A 15,096-nucleotide genomic window follows, 5' to 3' on the forward strand; every position below is an offset into this window, starting at 1 on the left:
CATCTGAAATTCCATCTACTCAGGAGTCTGAGGAAGGAGAATTGCTTGAACATGGGAGGCAGAGGTTGCAGTGAGCTGAGACTGCACCACTGCACGCCAGCCTGGACAACAGAGCAAGATTCCGTTTAAAAAAAAAAAAAAAATAGGCCATGCATGGTGGCTCACGCCTGTAATCCTAGCAGTTTGGGAGACCAAGGAGGGTGGATCACAAGGTCAAGAGATAGAGACCATCCTGGCAAACATAGTGAAACCCCATCTCTACTAAAATACAAAATTAGCTGGACGTGGTAGAGTGTGCCTGTAGTCCCAGCTACTCGGGAGGCTGAGGCAGGAGAATTGCTTGAACCTGGGAGGTGGAAGTTGCAGTGAGCCAAGATCGCGCCACTACACTCCAGCCTGGCACCTGGCGACAGAGCAACATTCTGTCTCAAAATAAATAAATAAATATTTTTTTTGTAGAGGCTGGGGGTCTCACTACGTTGCCCAGGCTGGTCTCAAAATTCTGAGCTCAAGCAATCCTCCTGCCTGGGCCTCCCAAAGTGTTAGGATTACAGGTTTAAGCCACTGTGCTTATTTTTTTTTTTTTTAAATCTATTTCTACTTGTAAAGGTTGAGAATCACCAAGCAGTTGGAGGAGAGAGGCCCCCACACTCTGCTTCCTACAGTTCCACAACCCATTCATCATCAGCCAAAACAGTTAGTCCTCTCAGTGTCCCTCCCTAGAGTTACTAGAAGCCTCACAGGTCAGTTAGGGCCCATATGGAAGCCACAGCCCAAAGGCCTGTACCCAGGCTGCACTCTACCTCTGGTCCATGTCTCCGCCAAGGTCTCACCTCGTGGACTGTGGGGCGGAGACAGACGGCTGCTACCTTCCTCCTCGCTGCCGGTGTCAGGGTCACTGCTGTCTTGCAGACGCTCTTCGGGGCTCCCCAGTTCCTGCCTCTCTCGGTCCTCAAAGTGTCGATGGACAGAGCGAGTAGTGACAGGGAGATCCAGGCGGTCAGTGCCTCGGCTGGGCTGTGGACAGTGGGCAGGAAGAACAGCAGGCCAGGGACTGAGCAATGTGAAGACTGCAGGCTCTGCTTGGCTGAAGGCAGCAGCTCTCCGCACTGGGGCTCACCCATGACTCCCCTTCAGGAGATCCACCACCACCTGAGTTAGTCTCCTCCACCCCTGCGCCCATCTACATTTCTTTTCAGTTCTCCAACCAGTATCTCATATCCTTCAAGTCTGCTGCCTGATTGCATTTGGGCTCAAATCCCTAATGGCCCAATTTCTTTTGGGCTCAATAGACCCTTATGTCCACCCCAGGTCCATCCACCAGTGCAGGCCACCTTACCTGTGGGGGGTTGAAACTCAAGTACAGGGCATCGCCTGCAGGGAGGCTGCGCCGCCGAGGATCCACAGGTCTGCGGGCCCAGGGGGCCTCAGCTGGGAGCGGCTCCGTCTGGCCCAGGGCGGCCAGCTGCCTTCGGGCCTCTTCGGCCTCCCGCTCCAGCAGGGCCCTCGCCTGCTCACTCTCCCGGAGCCGGGCCTCCAGGCTGCCAGCTTCGGTCGCCCGTTCTTCGCCCAGCCGCCGGCAGCGCCGTAGCTCCTCCTGCAGCAGCGCATGTTGCCGCTGCAGTAATGCCAGTTCCGTGGCCTGCTTTTCAGGGGCCACAGGGGCAGCCCCAGCCCTGCCAGCCTCCCCATCCCTAGAGTTGGCTCGGCACAGCTTCTCTCGCCGCTCTGGGCCCTCAGGGAACCGGGCTTCCATCAAAGTGTCCTGCTGGGCCACAGCTGCCTGGGGGTAGAATGCGGGCAGAAGCGTATATCAAAAACCCTGTGCTCTTCTATCCCTCTCACCCTCTGAGGCCCAGGTCATCACTCCCGGAGAGCCTGGATTGGGAGGTATTTACAAAAACCTGTTAGGATGACCATGCCCCATCTAGACAGGCATCTCTAGCCTGGCTCCTCCCCTTCCCCATTCAAGTCCTTGCCCTACTGACCTGTAGGCCATGTAGAAGTCCATAGAGATTGACCAATCGCTGTAATGCCTCCTGAGGACAGATAGGGTGGGAACAGGGCCCCAGCTTTAGGATGGGAGAACTGCCCAGAAGTTGAACAAGGGTGGGTGCGGGGACAGTAGGATCTGGAGACGTACTTGAATGCAGGCGCTTTCCCCGCCCCACTCCACACTGGGCTCTAACTTCTCAGACTGAGAACACCCTCCCTTCAGTCTCCTGTACCATCAGTTCCCATCTCACCTCTTGGGGTGATCTCAGCTGATTTCCATTTCGATCCTGCAGAAATGGGCAACAATGGGAAGTCCTCAGACACACAAATCCTGGGTGCCTGCCCCTGAGAGCTTTGTGTTGAGGAGAGGCTGTCCCTCTTCCACCCTCTTGCCATATCCCAGAACCCCTTGAGGACCTACCTTCTGGCTAGAGTCTGAGTCGGCTCTGCAGAGTTCAATGGAGCCATTGAAGGTTCTGGCCTCACCATCTGTTGAAGAGAAAAGGATGGCTGACTCACTTCCCTGGGGCCCTGATACCATTCAATCCCTGGTACCACCCCACTCTCTTTGGCCCCTCCCACCTACTACCTTGGTTCCCTGCCCTGGAACTCACTGGCAGTGACCCCAGGACTCGTGTTACCACCACTGTCTGGTTCCAAAGGCAGGACTGGTTCTCGGGGTGTCAAGAGCAGTTCCACTCCCGGCCCTACCAGCAGGTCTTTCAGACCCTCCACTGTGGGGAAGAAGAAGAGGTGAGAACGGGAATGACGCAGGACCGAGGGGAATGCCATTCACCCCCACACATGGTGCACTCGGGCATCCAGGGGAATGCCTCCTGACAGTGAGCCTCACTCACACAAGCACTTATGAGCTCAAGGGTAGTAAATGCCTATGGGGCAGCATGAGTCCATGCAGCATGAGCGATATGGAGCAACAGCAAGGACACACCTCCTCCCCTGCCTTTCCCAGGAACGGGCCCAAAAGAGGCACGCAGGGCTGTTTATGGTCTACGGGGTTGGTATCCCACTTGTCTGTATTTGTCTGTGTCTAGTCACGTCTAAATTCTGTGACGGTGAGTGCTTCAGCCTGGACTCTTCCCTGGGAGCTCCCTCACCCTCTCGGATGGCATCCTGCAGCAGCCGCTCGCCACGAGGGGACTCAAGGGACTCGGAGCGGAAAAGGCCCCTGGGCAGGGTGGGCAGGGGCATGCCACTGCCACCATCCTCCTCGGCCTGGAAATGGGTCATCTCAGCAAACAGCCCAACCTTCTCTCGAAGCAGCTCCACCAGTGCCCGGTCCTTCTGCTGCAACTCCACTGCAGATAAGGAATAAGTGAGCACATGAGGAGGCCTGGGGGTACGAAGGAGCGCCAGGAGAGGGCAGCCCTTGGGGAGAGGGTAGGGTGGGGCAGTGTGGCAAGACTTCATTTTGTTATTTTGGCATTTATGAAAAAGAAAAAGCTTTTTGTTGGCCAGGTGCAGTGGCTTACACCTGTAATCACGGCACTTTAGAAGGCCAGGTGGGTGGATCACTTGAGACCAGGAGTTCAAGACTAGCCAGGCTAACAGGGCAAAAACCCATCTCTATTTAAAATACAAAAATTAGCCAGGTGTGGTGGCACATGCCTGTAGTCCCAGCTACTCAGGAGGCTGAGGCACAAGAATTGCTTGAACTCTGGAGGCAGAGGTTGCAGTGAGCCGAGATCACACCACTGCACTCCAGCCTGGGCAACAGAGCAAGACTCTGTCTCAAAAAAAAAAAAAAAAGTTTTGTGGCAGGGGTTGCAGGTTGTCCAACAGTGTTCATTCTTCCCATCTTCCTTTAATTAGAAAATACACACAAGTTTCATCTGGGCACACATGGCTGCCCAATTAACAACTACGTTTTCCAGCCTGACTTGCACATGGCTATATCACTATGTGACTAGATTCTGGACAAATGGCTATAAGTCTTCCAGATCTGCTCTTAAAAGTAATGGGTACAGGTCGGGGCGGTGGCTCACACCTGTAATCCCAGCACTTGGGGAGGCTGAGGTGGGCAGATCACTTGAGGCCAGGAGATCGAGACCAGCCTGGCGAACATGGTGAAACCCCATCTCTACTTAAAAAACAAAAAATTGGCCTGGCGCAGTGGCTCACGCCTGTAATCCCAGAATTTTCGGAGGCCGAGGCGGGTGGATCACAAGGTCAGGAGATCGAGACCATCCTGGCCAACATGGTGAAACCCCATCTCTACTAAAAATATAAAAATTAGTTGGGCATGGTGGCGTGTGCCTGTAATCCCAGCTACTCAGGAGGCTGAGGCAGAATTGCCTGAACCCAGAAGGCAGAGGTTGCAGTGAGCCGAGATTGTGCCACTGTACTCCAGCATGGGCAACAGAGTGAAATCCTGTCTCAAAAGAAAAAAAAAAAAAAAGAAATGGGTATAAACTCTGCTCCTTTACTCCTCCTTGCTAGGTGTGATACAAGTGTGACAGTGGGAGCTAGAGGGGCCACTTTAGACATGACACAGAAATGGAAACTTCATGTTGAAGACAGCAGAGCTGCTCCACTATGCTGCACTTCCCATTTTGCACTGTTATGTTGACAGCAATAATCTTCTACCTTTTTGATTTTTTTGTTGTTGTTGTTACCCAGACTGGAGTGCAGTGGTGCAATTATAGTGCATGGCAGCCTTGAACTCCTGGGCTCAAACAATCCTCCTGCCTCAGCCTCCCAAGTAGCCAGGACTACAGACGTGTGCCACCATATTAGCTGTTTTTTTTTTTTTTTAATTTTTTGTAGAGACGAGGTCTTGCTAGGTAAGTTATGTTGCCCAGACTTGTCTTAAACTCTTGGCCTCAAGCGATCCTCCTGTCTCCCAAATCCTGCTGTGATTAAAGGTGCGAGCCAAGGCACCCGACTAATCTACTTCCTTTTTTAAGGAAGAGAAGATTTCTGTTGGTCTTTTTGTAAAGCAGTTCAATCATACTCTAACTAACATAAGGCCTTACCGTGAAAAAGTTACTCACCCAATCTTGGTCCTCCATATTATTTTTACACACATGGTAGTATACACTTTACACTGTTTTAAACCCTGTTTTTTTCACTTAATATGTTTCAGTTGTGGATCTACAGCAGCCTTCACAGAGCCATCTCATCTTTTTAATAGTTGTATGATATTGCATTGTGTGAATGTATCATAAATTACTAAGCAGCTCATTGTGGGTGGACTTACTCTTAATTCGCCGCAGGTAAGCCTCATCCTCTGTCTCAATCAGGGGGAAGTCCTCCCTGGATGGGCATCTGGAGGGGTAACAGGTCGCACGCCATTGGGAGACAGAAGCTAGGTTATAGACCAGAATCAGCCTTCCCTCCTTCCCAAACATGTCTTATGCTTCCCTCTTCTGATAAGACTCCTCAGCCTCACATCCTAGCTTCATTCAGTTTTGACCATCTCCCCTTTCTTCCTTTCCTTTTTCTTTTTCTTTCTCTTTCTCTTTTTTTGACAGTCTTGCTCTGTCAACCAGGCTGGAGTGGAAGGGCACAATCTCAGTTCACTACGAACGCCTCCTGGGTTCAAGCAATTCTCTTGTCTCAGCTTCCTGAGTAGCTGGGATTATAGGTGCGCATCACCACGCCTGGCTAATTTTTGTATTTTTAGTAGAGATGGGATTTCGCCATGTTGGCCAGGCTGGTCTTGAACTCCTGACCTCAGGTGATCCACCCACTCGGCCTCCCAAAGTGCTGGGATTACAGGTGTGAGCCACCACGCCCACTGACCTTCTCCCTTTTCTTAGCACTGATTATCTGTGTTTACTGATATGTATCTCTCCAAAGGTTGCCTGGAAAGGCAGCACAGTGCAGAGGGTCAAGTACAGGCTTTGGCATCAAGCCAACAGGATTCAAATCCTGGCTCCACTGTTTACCAGGTGGTAACCTCCCTATTTCCTCATCTGAAAAATGAAGGTAACATCTTCCTCATAGGTTTTTCATTAGGATTAAAGGAAATGTTAAAGTGCTTTGAACACAACAGAAGCTCAATAAATCAATTACAATATTATTAACTATAATTTCTATAATTACAATTTTCTTTTTTGAGACAGAGTCTCACTCTCTCGCCCAGGCTGGAGTGCAGTGGTGTGATCTCAGTTCACTGCAGCCACTTGCTCCCAGGTTCAGGCAATTCTCCTGCCTTGGTCTCCCAAGTAGCTGGGACTACAGGCATGAGCCACCGTGCCTGGCTAAGTTTTGTATTTTTAGTAGAGATGGGGTTTCACCATGTTGGGCAGGCTGATCTCAAACTTCTAACCTCCACCCATCTCAGCCTCCCAAAGTGCTGGGATTACAGGTGTGAGCCACTGTGCTTGGCCACAATTATAAATATTAATATTATTCATAAAGAAGCCACTACTGATCTACCATTAACAGGACAGGTTATTTTGAACTGCTTTCCTGGAATAGGCAATTTCATAATTTTTTTGAGACAGTCTCACTCTGTCGCCCAGACTGGAATGCAGTTGCACAATCCTGGCTTACTGCAAACTCCATCCCACCTCCCGGGTTCATGTGATTCTCCTGCCTTGGCCTCCCAAATAATTAGGATTACAAGCTTGTGCCACCATGCCTGGATAATTTCTGTATTTTTAGTAGAGACAAGGTTTCACCATGTTTGCCAGGCTGGTCTCGAACTCTTGACCTCAAGTGATCCACTCGCCTCAGCCTCTTAAAGTGCTGAGATTACAGGTATGAGCCACTGCGTCCAGCCTGCAATTTAATACTTTTATATTATATACATTTTTTTTTTTTTTTTGAGAGGGAGTCTTGTTCTGTGCTCTGTCACCCAGGCTGGAGTGCAGTGGCACGATCTCAGCTCACTGCAACCTCCACCTCCCAGGTTCAAGCGATTCTCCTGCCTTAGCCAAGTAGCTGGGATTACAGGTGCCCACCATCACACCCAGCTAATTTTTGTATTTTTAGTAGAGACAGGGTTTCACCATGTTGGCCAGGTTGGTCTTGAACTCCTGACCTCAGGTTATCCACCAGCCACAGTCTCCCAAAGTGCTGGGATTACAGGTGTGAGCCACCATGCCTGGCCTTTTATATGCATTTCTAAAAAACTTTTTCAAAAGTCTACAGTGCAGGAGTTAAAAAACAACAGTTTACAAATGATAAAGTTGAGGAAAACTGATTCCCCGAAAGCTAAACAAAAATTATAAGAATCTTGGCTGGGCGTGATGGCTCACACCTCTAATCTCATATCTTTTGGAGGCTGAGGTGGGTGGATCATCTGAGTTCAGGAGTTCAAGACCAGCCTCTGGCCAACATGGTGAAACCCAGTCTCTACTAAAAATAGAAAAATTTGCTGGGCATGGTGGTGGGTGCCTGTAGCCCTGGCTACTCGGGAGGCTAGGGCAAGAGAATTGCTTGAACCTGGGAGGTGGAGGTTGCAGTGAGCTGAGATTGCACCACTGCACTCCAGCTTGGGGACAGAACAAGACTCTGTCTCAAAAAAAAAACAGGCCAGGCGTGGTGGCTCAGGTCTGTAATCCCAGCACTTTGGGAGGCTGAGGTATGGGGATCACGAAGTCAGGAGTTCAAGATCAGCCTGACCAATATGGTGAAACCCTGTCTACTAAAAATACAAAAATTAGCAAGATGTGGTGCTGTGTGCCTGTAATCCCAGCTACTCGGGAGACTGAGGCAGAATTCTTTGAACCCAGGAGGCAGAGGTTGCAGTGAGCTGAGAGCATGCCACTACACTCCAGCCTGAGCGACAGAGTGAGACTCCATTAAGAGAAAGAGAGAGGCCGGGCGCGGTGGCTCACACCTATAATCCCAGCACTTTGGGAGGCCGAGGCGGGTGGATCACGAGGTCAAGAGATCGAGACCATCCTGGTCAACAAGGTCAAACCCCGTCTCTACTAAAAATACAAAAATTAGCTGGGCATGGTGGTGCGCACCTGTAGTCCCAGTTACTCGGGAGGCTGAGGCAGGAGAATTGCTTGAACCCAGGAGGCGGAGGTTGCGGTGAGCTGGGATCGTGCCATTGCACTCCAGTTTGGGTAACAACAGCGAAACTCCGTCTCAAAAAAAAAAAGAAAAGAAAAAGAAAGAGAGACGGAGAAGAAGGAAGGACGGAAGGAAGGAAGGAAGGAAGGAAGGGAGGGAGGGAGGGAGGGAGGGAGGGAGGGAGGGAGGGAGGGAGGGAAGGAAGGAGGAATGAAGAAGGACTATAAAAATCCAAATTAGAATTCACTCTTTAGGCGTAATCTTCCAGAATCCAGTTTAAACATCTTACCTGTGCTTTACTTGGTATTTTTTTCCGTCACAATTAGACACATAGATGATGTGTCAAATCTAATGTGTGTCCAATAGAAGCTAAAGATTCGCTGCTTTGACACACTGATTTCCTTCTTGTTTCTATTGTGTTGAGTTTGTTTATGAGACTCGTTCCTCTCTACTATTGAGGCTTTCATTATCCTCTTTTTCATTCATTTTTAGAAAAATAAACATAAAATGCAATACAATCCAAATCACAGCCCTCTGCCTACAGAGGCAGATGTGAATGCTGCTGAAATTGCACTGCTGGCTGGCAGGTGTGCCACCATGTGACAGCTCCGAGTACTCCTTTGCTTGTCAACTTGTGCTGCCTTTGAAAAGTAGTTGAGGTTGGCAATGTATAAGATGTGCCATGTATAAAATGTGACTTTACAGGACATAAAAACATAGGTGACCTTTCCTGTCTTGGGCCATTTTGTCTTTCCCTCAACCTCTTCTCCCCACTGTGAACACTTGATTCTGTTCCCAGGGAGTGCTGTGGCTGGGATCTGATGCTGCAGGTACCCTGAGGCCATAAGTACATGCAGGTGGCAGGTAGACACTCACATGCGCACTGTCTGCTGAATGACTCGGATCCAGGTGCTCCGGTCATCCCGGGATGCTGTGTGCACCTCGTACATCTCGGGTGGGGCTGCGCTGATCAGAAACATCCCTTTCTCCTGGTTGGCAATGTCCCGTACGATTAGATTCTGCAGTGATACCACTGAGGGCTTGTCCTGCCAGTCAGGGGAAAGGATGGATTAAGCCTGGGATTCCTGACCATTGGAATATTTAGGCCTTCAGTCCTTCTGGATGAGGACTGAAGAATCATCCTACAACACCAGTTAAGAGCCCAGGCACTGGTGCCAGCCAGAAGAGACTTAGAAATTGTGTAATTGCGAGGGCAAGAGATTGAGACCATCCTGGTCAACATGGTGAAACCCCATCTCTACTAAAAATACAAAAAATTAGCTGGGCATGGTGGCGCGTGCCTGTAATCCCAGCTACTCAGGAGGCTGAGGCAGGAGAATTGCCTGAACCCAGGAGGTGGAGGTTGCAGTGAGCTGAGATTGCGCCATTGCACTCCAGCCTGGGTAACAAGAGCGAAACTCCGTCTCAAAAAAAAAATTTTTTAATTAAAAAAAAAAAAAGAAATTGTGTGATCCTTGACAAATTATTTAACCAACTTGAAGTTTTACTTTCATCATCTATAAAATGATGTTGAAAATAATCTTCTCCCACAGGTGTACAAGTGCCTGGGCACAGTAACAATACCTGTGAGCTGCTCTTGTTTTTGATTATTACAGCAATAGTAACAGTAATAGCTGTTTGACTCTGGGGGCTTGGGCAGGAAAGCAAGAAGGGCCTAAAGCACTTGTCTGTGTTGAGAAAGGTGAAGAATGAATGTCTCACCAGGGTAGGAAAGATGTACTTCTGGTCCTTTTCCTGGAGAAACACCAGCACATCTGTCATCAGCAGCATCAGCACATCTGGCGGGGGATGAAGGTGGGAGAACAGTCAGCACTAGATGGTCTGAGCAGCTGTTTTCCTCTTTCCCAAGGACCAGGCTTATCCCATCAGGTTAGAGCTCCCCATTTCCCTCTTCCTGGCCTTTCTTCCCACTGTGCTTCCACTTTTTCAGACCTCTCACCTCTACCCATTCTTTTTATTTTTATTTTTGAGACACCTTGTTGCCCAGGCTGTAGTGCAATGGCATGATCTTGGCTCACTGCAACCTCTGCCTCCTGAGTTCAAACGATTCTCCTGTCTCAGCCTCCCAAGTAGCTGAGATTATAGGCATGCACTATCACGCTCGGCTAATTTTGTATTTTTAGTAGAGATGAGGTTTCACCAAGTTGCTCAGGCTGGTCTCAAACTCCTGATCTCAGGTTTATTCACCAGCCTCGGCCTCCCAAAGTGCTGGGATTACAGATGTGAGCCACTGCACCCAGCCACACATTCTTACAGCTTAAAAATGGTTGGGGAGGATGCAGGGCAGAGAAAGATTCATGTGCTATCAGACAAAACAGCATCGTGGGCTAGCAGGGACCATAGGAGTCACTCAGTGTCTCTATAGAAAACGCTTTTTGCCGGGCACGGCGGCTCACACCTGTAATCCCAGCACTTTGGGAGGCCGAGGAGGGTGGATCACAAGGTCAAGAGATCGAGACCATCCTGGTCAACATGGTAAAACCCGGTATCTACTAAAAATACAAAAAATTAGCTGGGCATGGTGGCGCATGCCTGTAATCCCAGCTACTCGGGAGGCTGAGGCAGGAGAATTGCCTGAACCCAGGAGGCGGAGGTTGCGGAGAGCCGAGATTGCACCATTGTGCTCCAGCCTGGGTAATGAGTGAAACTCCGTCTAAAAAAAAAAAGAAAAGAAAAGAAAGAAAACGCTTTAATGCTTTTTACCTGAATGATTCAGGTTTCTTAACCTAGAGCCTACAGACTCCCTGGGATGTCAGGTTTCAGGGGCTCTGTAAACCTTCTGAAGTTGTGTAAATAGTTTTACACAGAAACACAACTCACGTGTATTTTTTTGGGTAACAGAGTCGAAGATTTTTGTGAGAGTCGTAAGAATTCCCAGAGCAAGGAACCACACTTTTATTTTTTACTTATTTTTAATTATTTTATTTTATTATTTTTTTGAGATAGAGTCTTACTCTGTCACTCAGGCTAGAGTGCAGTGATCTCGGCTCACTGCAACTCCCTTCTCCCAGATATAAGCGATTCTCCTGCCTCAGCCTCCCAAGCAGCTGGGATTAAGGAGCACGCCACAATGCCTGGCTAATTTTTTTTTTTGAGACAGAGTCTTGCTGTTTTGCCAGACTAGAGGGCAGTGGCATGATCTCGGCTCACTGCGACCTCCGTCCCCCAAATTCAAGTGATTCCCCTGCCTCAGCCTCCTGAGTAGCTGGGACTATAGGCACACGCCACCACGCCTGGCTAATTTTTCGTATTTTAGTGGAGACAGGGTTTCACCATGGCCAGGATGGTCTCCATCTCCTGACCTCATGATCCGCCCACCTCGGCCTCCTAAAGTGCTGGGATTACAGGTGTGAGCCACCGTGCCTGGCCTCATTTTTGATGTTTTTGTAGAGACGGGATTTCACCACATTGGTCAGGCTGGTCTCAAACTCCTGACCTCAAGTAATTTGCCTTCCTTGGCCTCCCAACATGCTGGATTACAGGCATAAGCTACTACTGCTGGTCTATTTTTTATTTTGGGGGGCGGAGTCTTGCTCTGTTGCCCAGGCTGGAGTGCAGTGGCACCATCTCTGCTCACTTTGACCTCTGCCTCCCAAGTTCAAGCAATTCTCGTGCCTCAGCCTCCCAAGTAGCTGGGACTACAGGCAAGCACTGCCACGCCCAGGTAATTTTTGTATTTTTAGTAGAGGTGAGGTTCCACCATCTTGGCCAGGCTGGCCTGGAATGCTTGACCTCAAGTGATCTGCACATTTCAGCCTCCCTGGAATTACAGGCGTGAGCCACCGCGCCCAGCCTGGACCACACTTTTCAGCCTTTAAATCCCATTTCTAATATCTAACTAATGGAAGAACTTTTTGCTATCTGACCTAAATTCTCCCTGTCCTGGCATGCTCCCACTTCTAATTTTGAGCTTGGTAGGGAGGGAGAAAGTTTCCTTCCTCTCACAGAGAACTGAAAGACCATCCCTGACCCATCCATCTCCGTCAACCCCAGCAGGCCCCTCCTTCGATTTGTCTGCTTCACACTTCAAGCTCTCAGATCCTATGGGGTCAGCACTCCAAGACTGAAGGAGGAAACAAAGGTCAATTCCATAAAACTTGAATGTTTTTGAGGTGCGGTGGCTCACACCTGTAATCCCAGTACTTTGGGAGGCTGAGGTAGGCAGAGCACAAGGTCAGGAGATTAAGATCATCTTGGCTAACATGGAGAAACTCTGTCTCTACTAAAATACAAAAAATTAGCCGGGCGTGGTGGTGAGCGCCTGTAGTCTCCGCTACTCAGGAGGCTAAGGCATGGGAATTGCCTGAACCTGGGAGGCGGAGGTTGCAGTGAGCCGAGATGGCGCCACTGCACTCCAGCCTGGCAATAGAGCAAGCCTCCATCTCAAAAAAAAAAAAAAGGCCGGGCGCGGTGGCTCACGCCTGTAATCCCAGCACTTTGGGAGGCCGAGACAGGCGGATCACGAGGTCAAGGGATCAAGACCATCCTTGTCAACATGGTGAAACCCTGTCTCTACTAAAAAATACAAAAAATTAGCTGGGCATGGTGGCACGTGCCTGTAATCCCAACTACTCAGGAGGCTGAGGCAGGAGAATTGCCTGAACCCAGGAGGCAGAGGTTGTGGTGAGCCGAGATCGCGCCATTGCACTCCAGCCTGGGTAACAAGAGCAAAACTCCATCTCAAAAAAAAAAAAAAGGCCAGGCGCGGTGGCTCATGCCTGTAATCCAAGCACTTTGGAGGCTAAGGCAGGCAGATCACCTCAGGTCAGGAGTTCAAGACCAGCCTGACCAACATGGTGAAACCCCGTCTTTATAAAAATAAAAAAATTTGGCCAGGCGCAGTGGCTCACACCTGTAATCCCAGCACTTCGGGAGGCTGAGGCAAGCGGATCACGAGATCAAGAGATCGAGACCATCCTGGCCAACATGGTAAAACCCTGTCTCTACTACAAATACAAAAAATTAGCTGGGCACAGTGGCGCATGCCTGTAATCCCAGTTACTCAGGAGGCTGAGGCAGGAGAATTGCCTGAACCCAGGAGGCGGAGGTTGTGGTGAGCTGAGATCGCGCCATTGCACTCCAGCCTGGGTAACAAGAGCAAAACTCCGGCTCAAATAAATAAATAAATAAAATTAATAAAATTAAAAGATAAAAAAATTTTTTTAAAAAGAGTTATTTGCATATTTTGGCCGGGCATGGTGGCTCATTGCTATAATCCAAGCACTTTGGAGGCCAAGGCGGGTGAATCACCTGAGGTCAGGAGTTTAAGACCAGCCTGACCAACATGGTGAAATCCCGTCTTTAAAAAAAAAAAATATGGATGTCACAATCAAGGAAAAACAGAAGGCCACACAGAGCGGCTCAGGTCTACAGTCCCAGAACTTTGGGAGGCTGAGGCAGGAGAATTGCTTAAGGCCGGGAGTTTGAGCAAGACTGGCCTAGGCAACATAGCGAGACCTTGTCTCTACAAAAAATTTAAAAATTTGCTGGGTGTGGTGATGCACGTCTGCAGTCTCAGTTACTCAAGAGTCTAAGGCGGAAGAATCACTTGAGCCCAGTAGTTTGAGTTACAGTGAGCTATGACTGCACCACTGCACCCCAGCCTGAGCAACAAAGCGAGACCCTGTTTCTAAAAAAAAAAAAAAAAAAAAGAGAGAGAGAAAACATACACTCACCCTCTGCCCTTGGGGATTTTACTAAACTGTGGGCACACAGAAGGGGAGGGCTTTTGCTAAATGCTTCAGAAATAACGCGCTCCAGCCTTGCTATTTTTAATCTCCCATGGTTTATATTCTTAGCTGCTGCGTGGGAGGGATGGGAAGGAGAGAAAGGGATAAAGGAAAGAGGCTGGTGAAGACTGATGATATCCAAACCCAGGGAGCAGGGACTTCATGACATGGGTACGGAGGCTCAGCCAGGTTCTGGCCTCAGGTATCACAGTTTCCTTTTGTCCCTTACATCTCACCCCCAAAGCCAAAGCCTGCTATTCTCTTGCTTTGATTTAGGTAGGAAAGACTTTCCCAGTGTGGACAAATTCTGGAGAGAGAGCCTGGGAAAGTATGCCCTGGCCCCTGATCTTCCCCCTCGGCTCCGCTGTCTCTTCTCTTCCCTGCCTGTCCTTCAAAGGCTCAGTCCCCTTTTCTGGGCCTCCTCTGGTTGCACTCCCCAAGCTCCTGCTTACTCCCATCCCTGGTAGCTGGGATTCCAGCTGGGGGAATCAACTGATCCTGTCCTCCAGTCTGAGAGTTTGTCTTCCTCAGTAAAACTGGTAGCTCTCTGGACATGCAAGAACCAAAGACATGAGAAAATCCTGATAAGGAAGGCTCTGTATGGTCCATAAAGTTAACCGCAGAATTCTGACTTTTGCTGCCACAGAGACCCCAATTTTCTCTCCCACTGAGTCTCACTGTCGTATGGGCTGCATAAAGATGGGTTGATTCTAAGGCCTGCAGGCATCTCCCACTCTCCGTCTGACTCTCAACTCCTGCCTCGTCTGCTCAGCAAGTCTGACCTTTGAAGCGCCCTGTCGCTGTCTTCCAAAGCAGGCAGCCATCGTGGATGAGTTTGCGCCGCAGAAGTTCCTCTCGGCCAAAGGGGCCCTTGCTAGGCACTGGGGTCTGGGCCCGAGGGTCCATGCGGTTGTAGATCTCCTGTAGACGGGCCCCTTTCTCCAGCTCATGAACATCCTGGTCCACATTGGACAGCAGCTCCTTCACTAGCCCCAGTGCCGTGGTCAGGTCCTGACGCTCCTCCTCCATCCCTGGCACCAGGAGTTGGCATGGGGGAAGGCTCAGCCAGCTACACTCACACCCCAGTTCCCATTGTGTCTTGATTCCACCTTTAGAGGCTGCCCAGGGTTCCACACCCGACCCCACCCTTCCTGTGGTCATTCCAAGCCCTTCCTTGCCACTAATGGTCTCCCAGCGGCCCCTCCAGGGCCTGCCTACTCACCGTGGGAATGCTGCAGGATGCGGCTGAGCAGCACCGGGTACTTGGTGATGCGCTGAGTCACCAGTAGGATGCACTCCTGTACCCCGTGCCGCTTGAGCACGGCGGAGCGGGTCACTTTCTACAAGGGAGGAGGCAGGG

The 15,096-nt window shown here is 49.9% G+C and overlaps 1 protein-coding gene across 50 annotated transcripts in view; it reads right to left on the reverse strand.

Moving 5' to 3' along the window:
* The window catches only part of ARHGEF2 (Rho/Rac guanine nucleotide exchange factor 2), a 65,289-nt gene that overhangs the window by 3,105 nt on the left and 47,088 nt on the right, over window positions 1-15,096 (reverse strand). For 20 of the 50 annotated variants that reach the window (XM_054247592.2, XM_078355946.1, XM_078355945.1 and 17 more), the window contains 13 exons: window positions 14,959-15,076; window positions 14,519-14,767; window positions 9,709-9,785; window positions 8,863-9,032; window positions 7,938-8,060; window positions 5,213-5,280; window positions 3,111-3,311; window positions 2,610-2,729; window positions 2,417-2,484; window positions 2,247-2,282; window positions 1,989-2,039; window positions 1,340-1,783; window positions 804-1,017 (listed from right to left, as the gene is read on the reverse strand). In XM_054247592.2, coding sequence (XP_054103567.1) covers window positions 804-1,017; window positions 1,340-1,783; window positions 1,989-2,039; window positions 2,247-2,282; window positions 2,417-2,484; window positions 2,610-2,729; window positions 3,111-3,311; window positions 5,213-5,280; window positions 7,938-8,060; window positions 8,863-9,032; window positions 9,709-9,785; window positions 14,519-14,767; window positions 14,959-15,076 — 1,939 coding nt within the window. The remainder of the gene's footprint in view (window positions 1-803; window positions 1,018-1,339; window positions 1,784-1,988; window positions 2,040-2,246; window positions 2,283-2,416; window positions 2,485-2,609; window positions 2,730-3,110; window positions 3,312-5,212; window positions 5,281-7,937; window positions 8,061-8,862; window positions 9,033-9,708; window positions 9,786-14,518; window positions 14,768-14,958; window positions 15,077-15,096) is intronic. The other 30 variants (XM_035279563.3, XM_035279561.3, XM_078355948.1 and 27 more) reach the window with 3 other exon arrangements.

This window comes from Callithrix jacchus, chromosome 18 (genome assembly GCF_049354715.1).
Source record: "Callithrix jacchus isolate 240 chromosome 18, calJac240_pri, whole genome shotgun sequence".
Classification (NCBI taxonomy): Eukaryota; Metazoa; Chordata; class Mammalia; order Primates; family Cebidae; genus Callithrix; species Callithrix jacchus.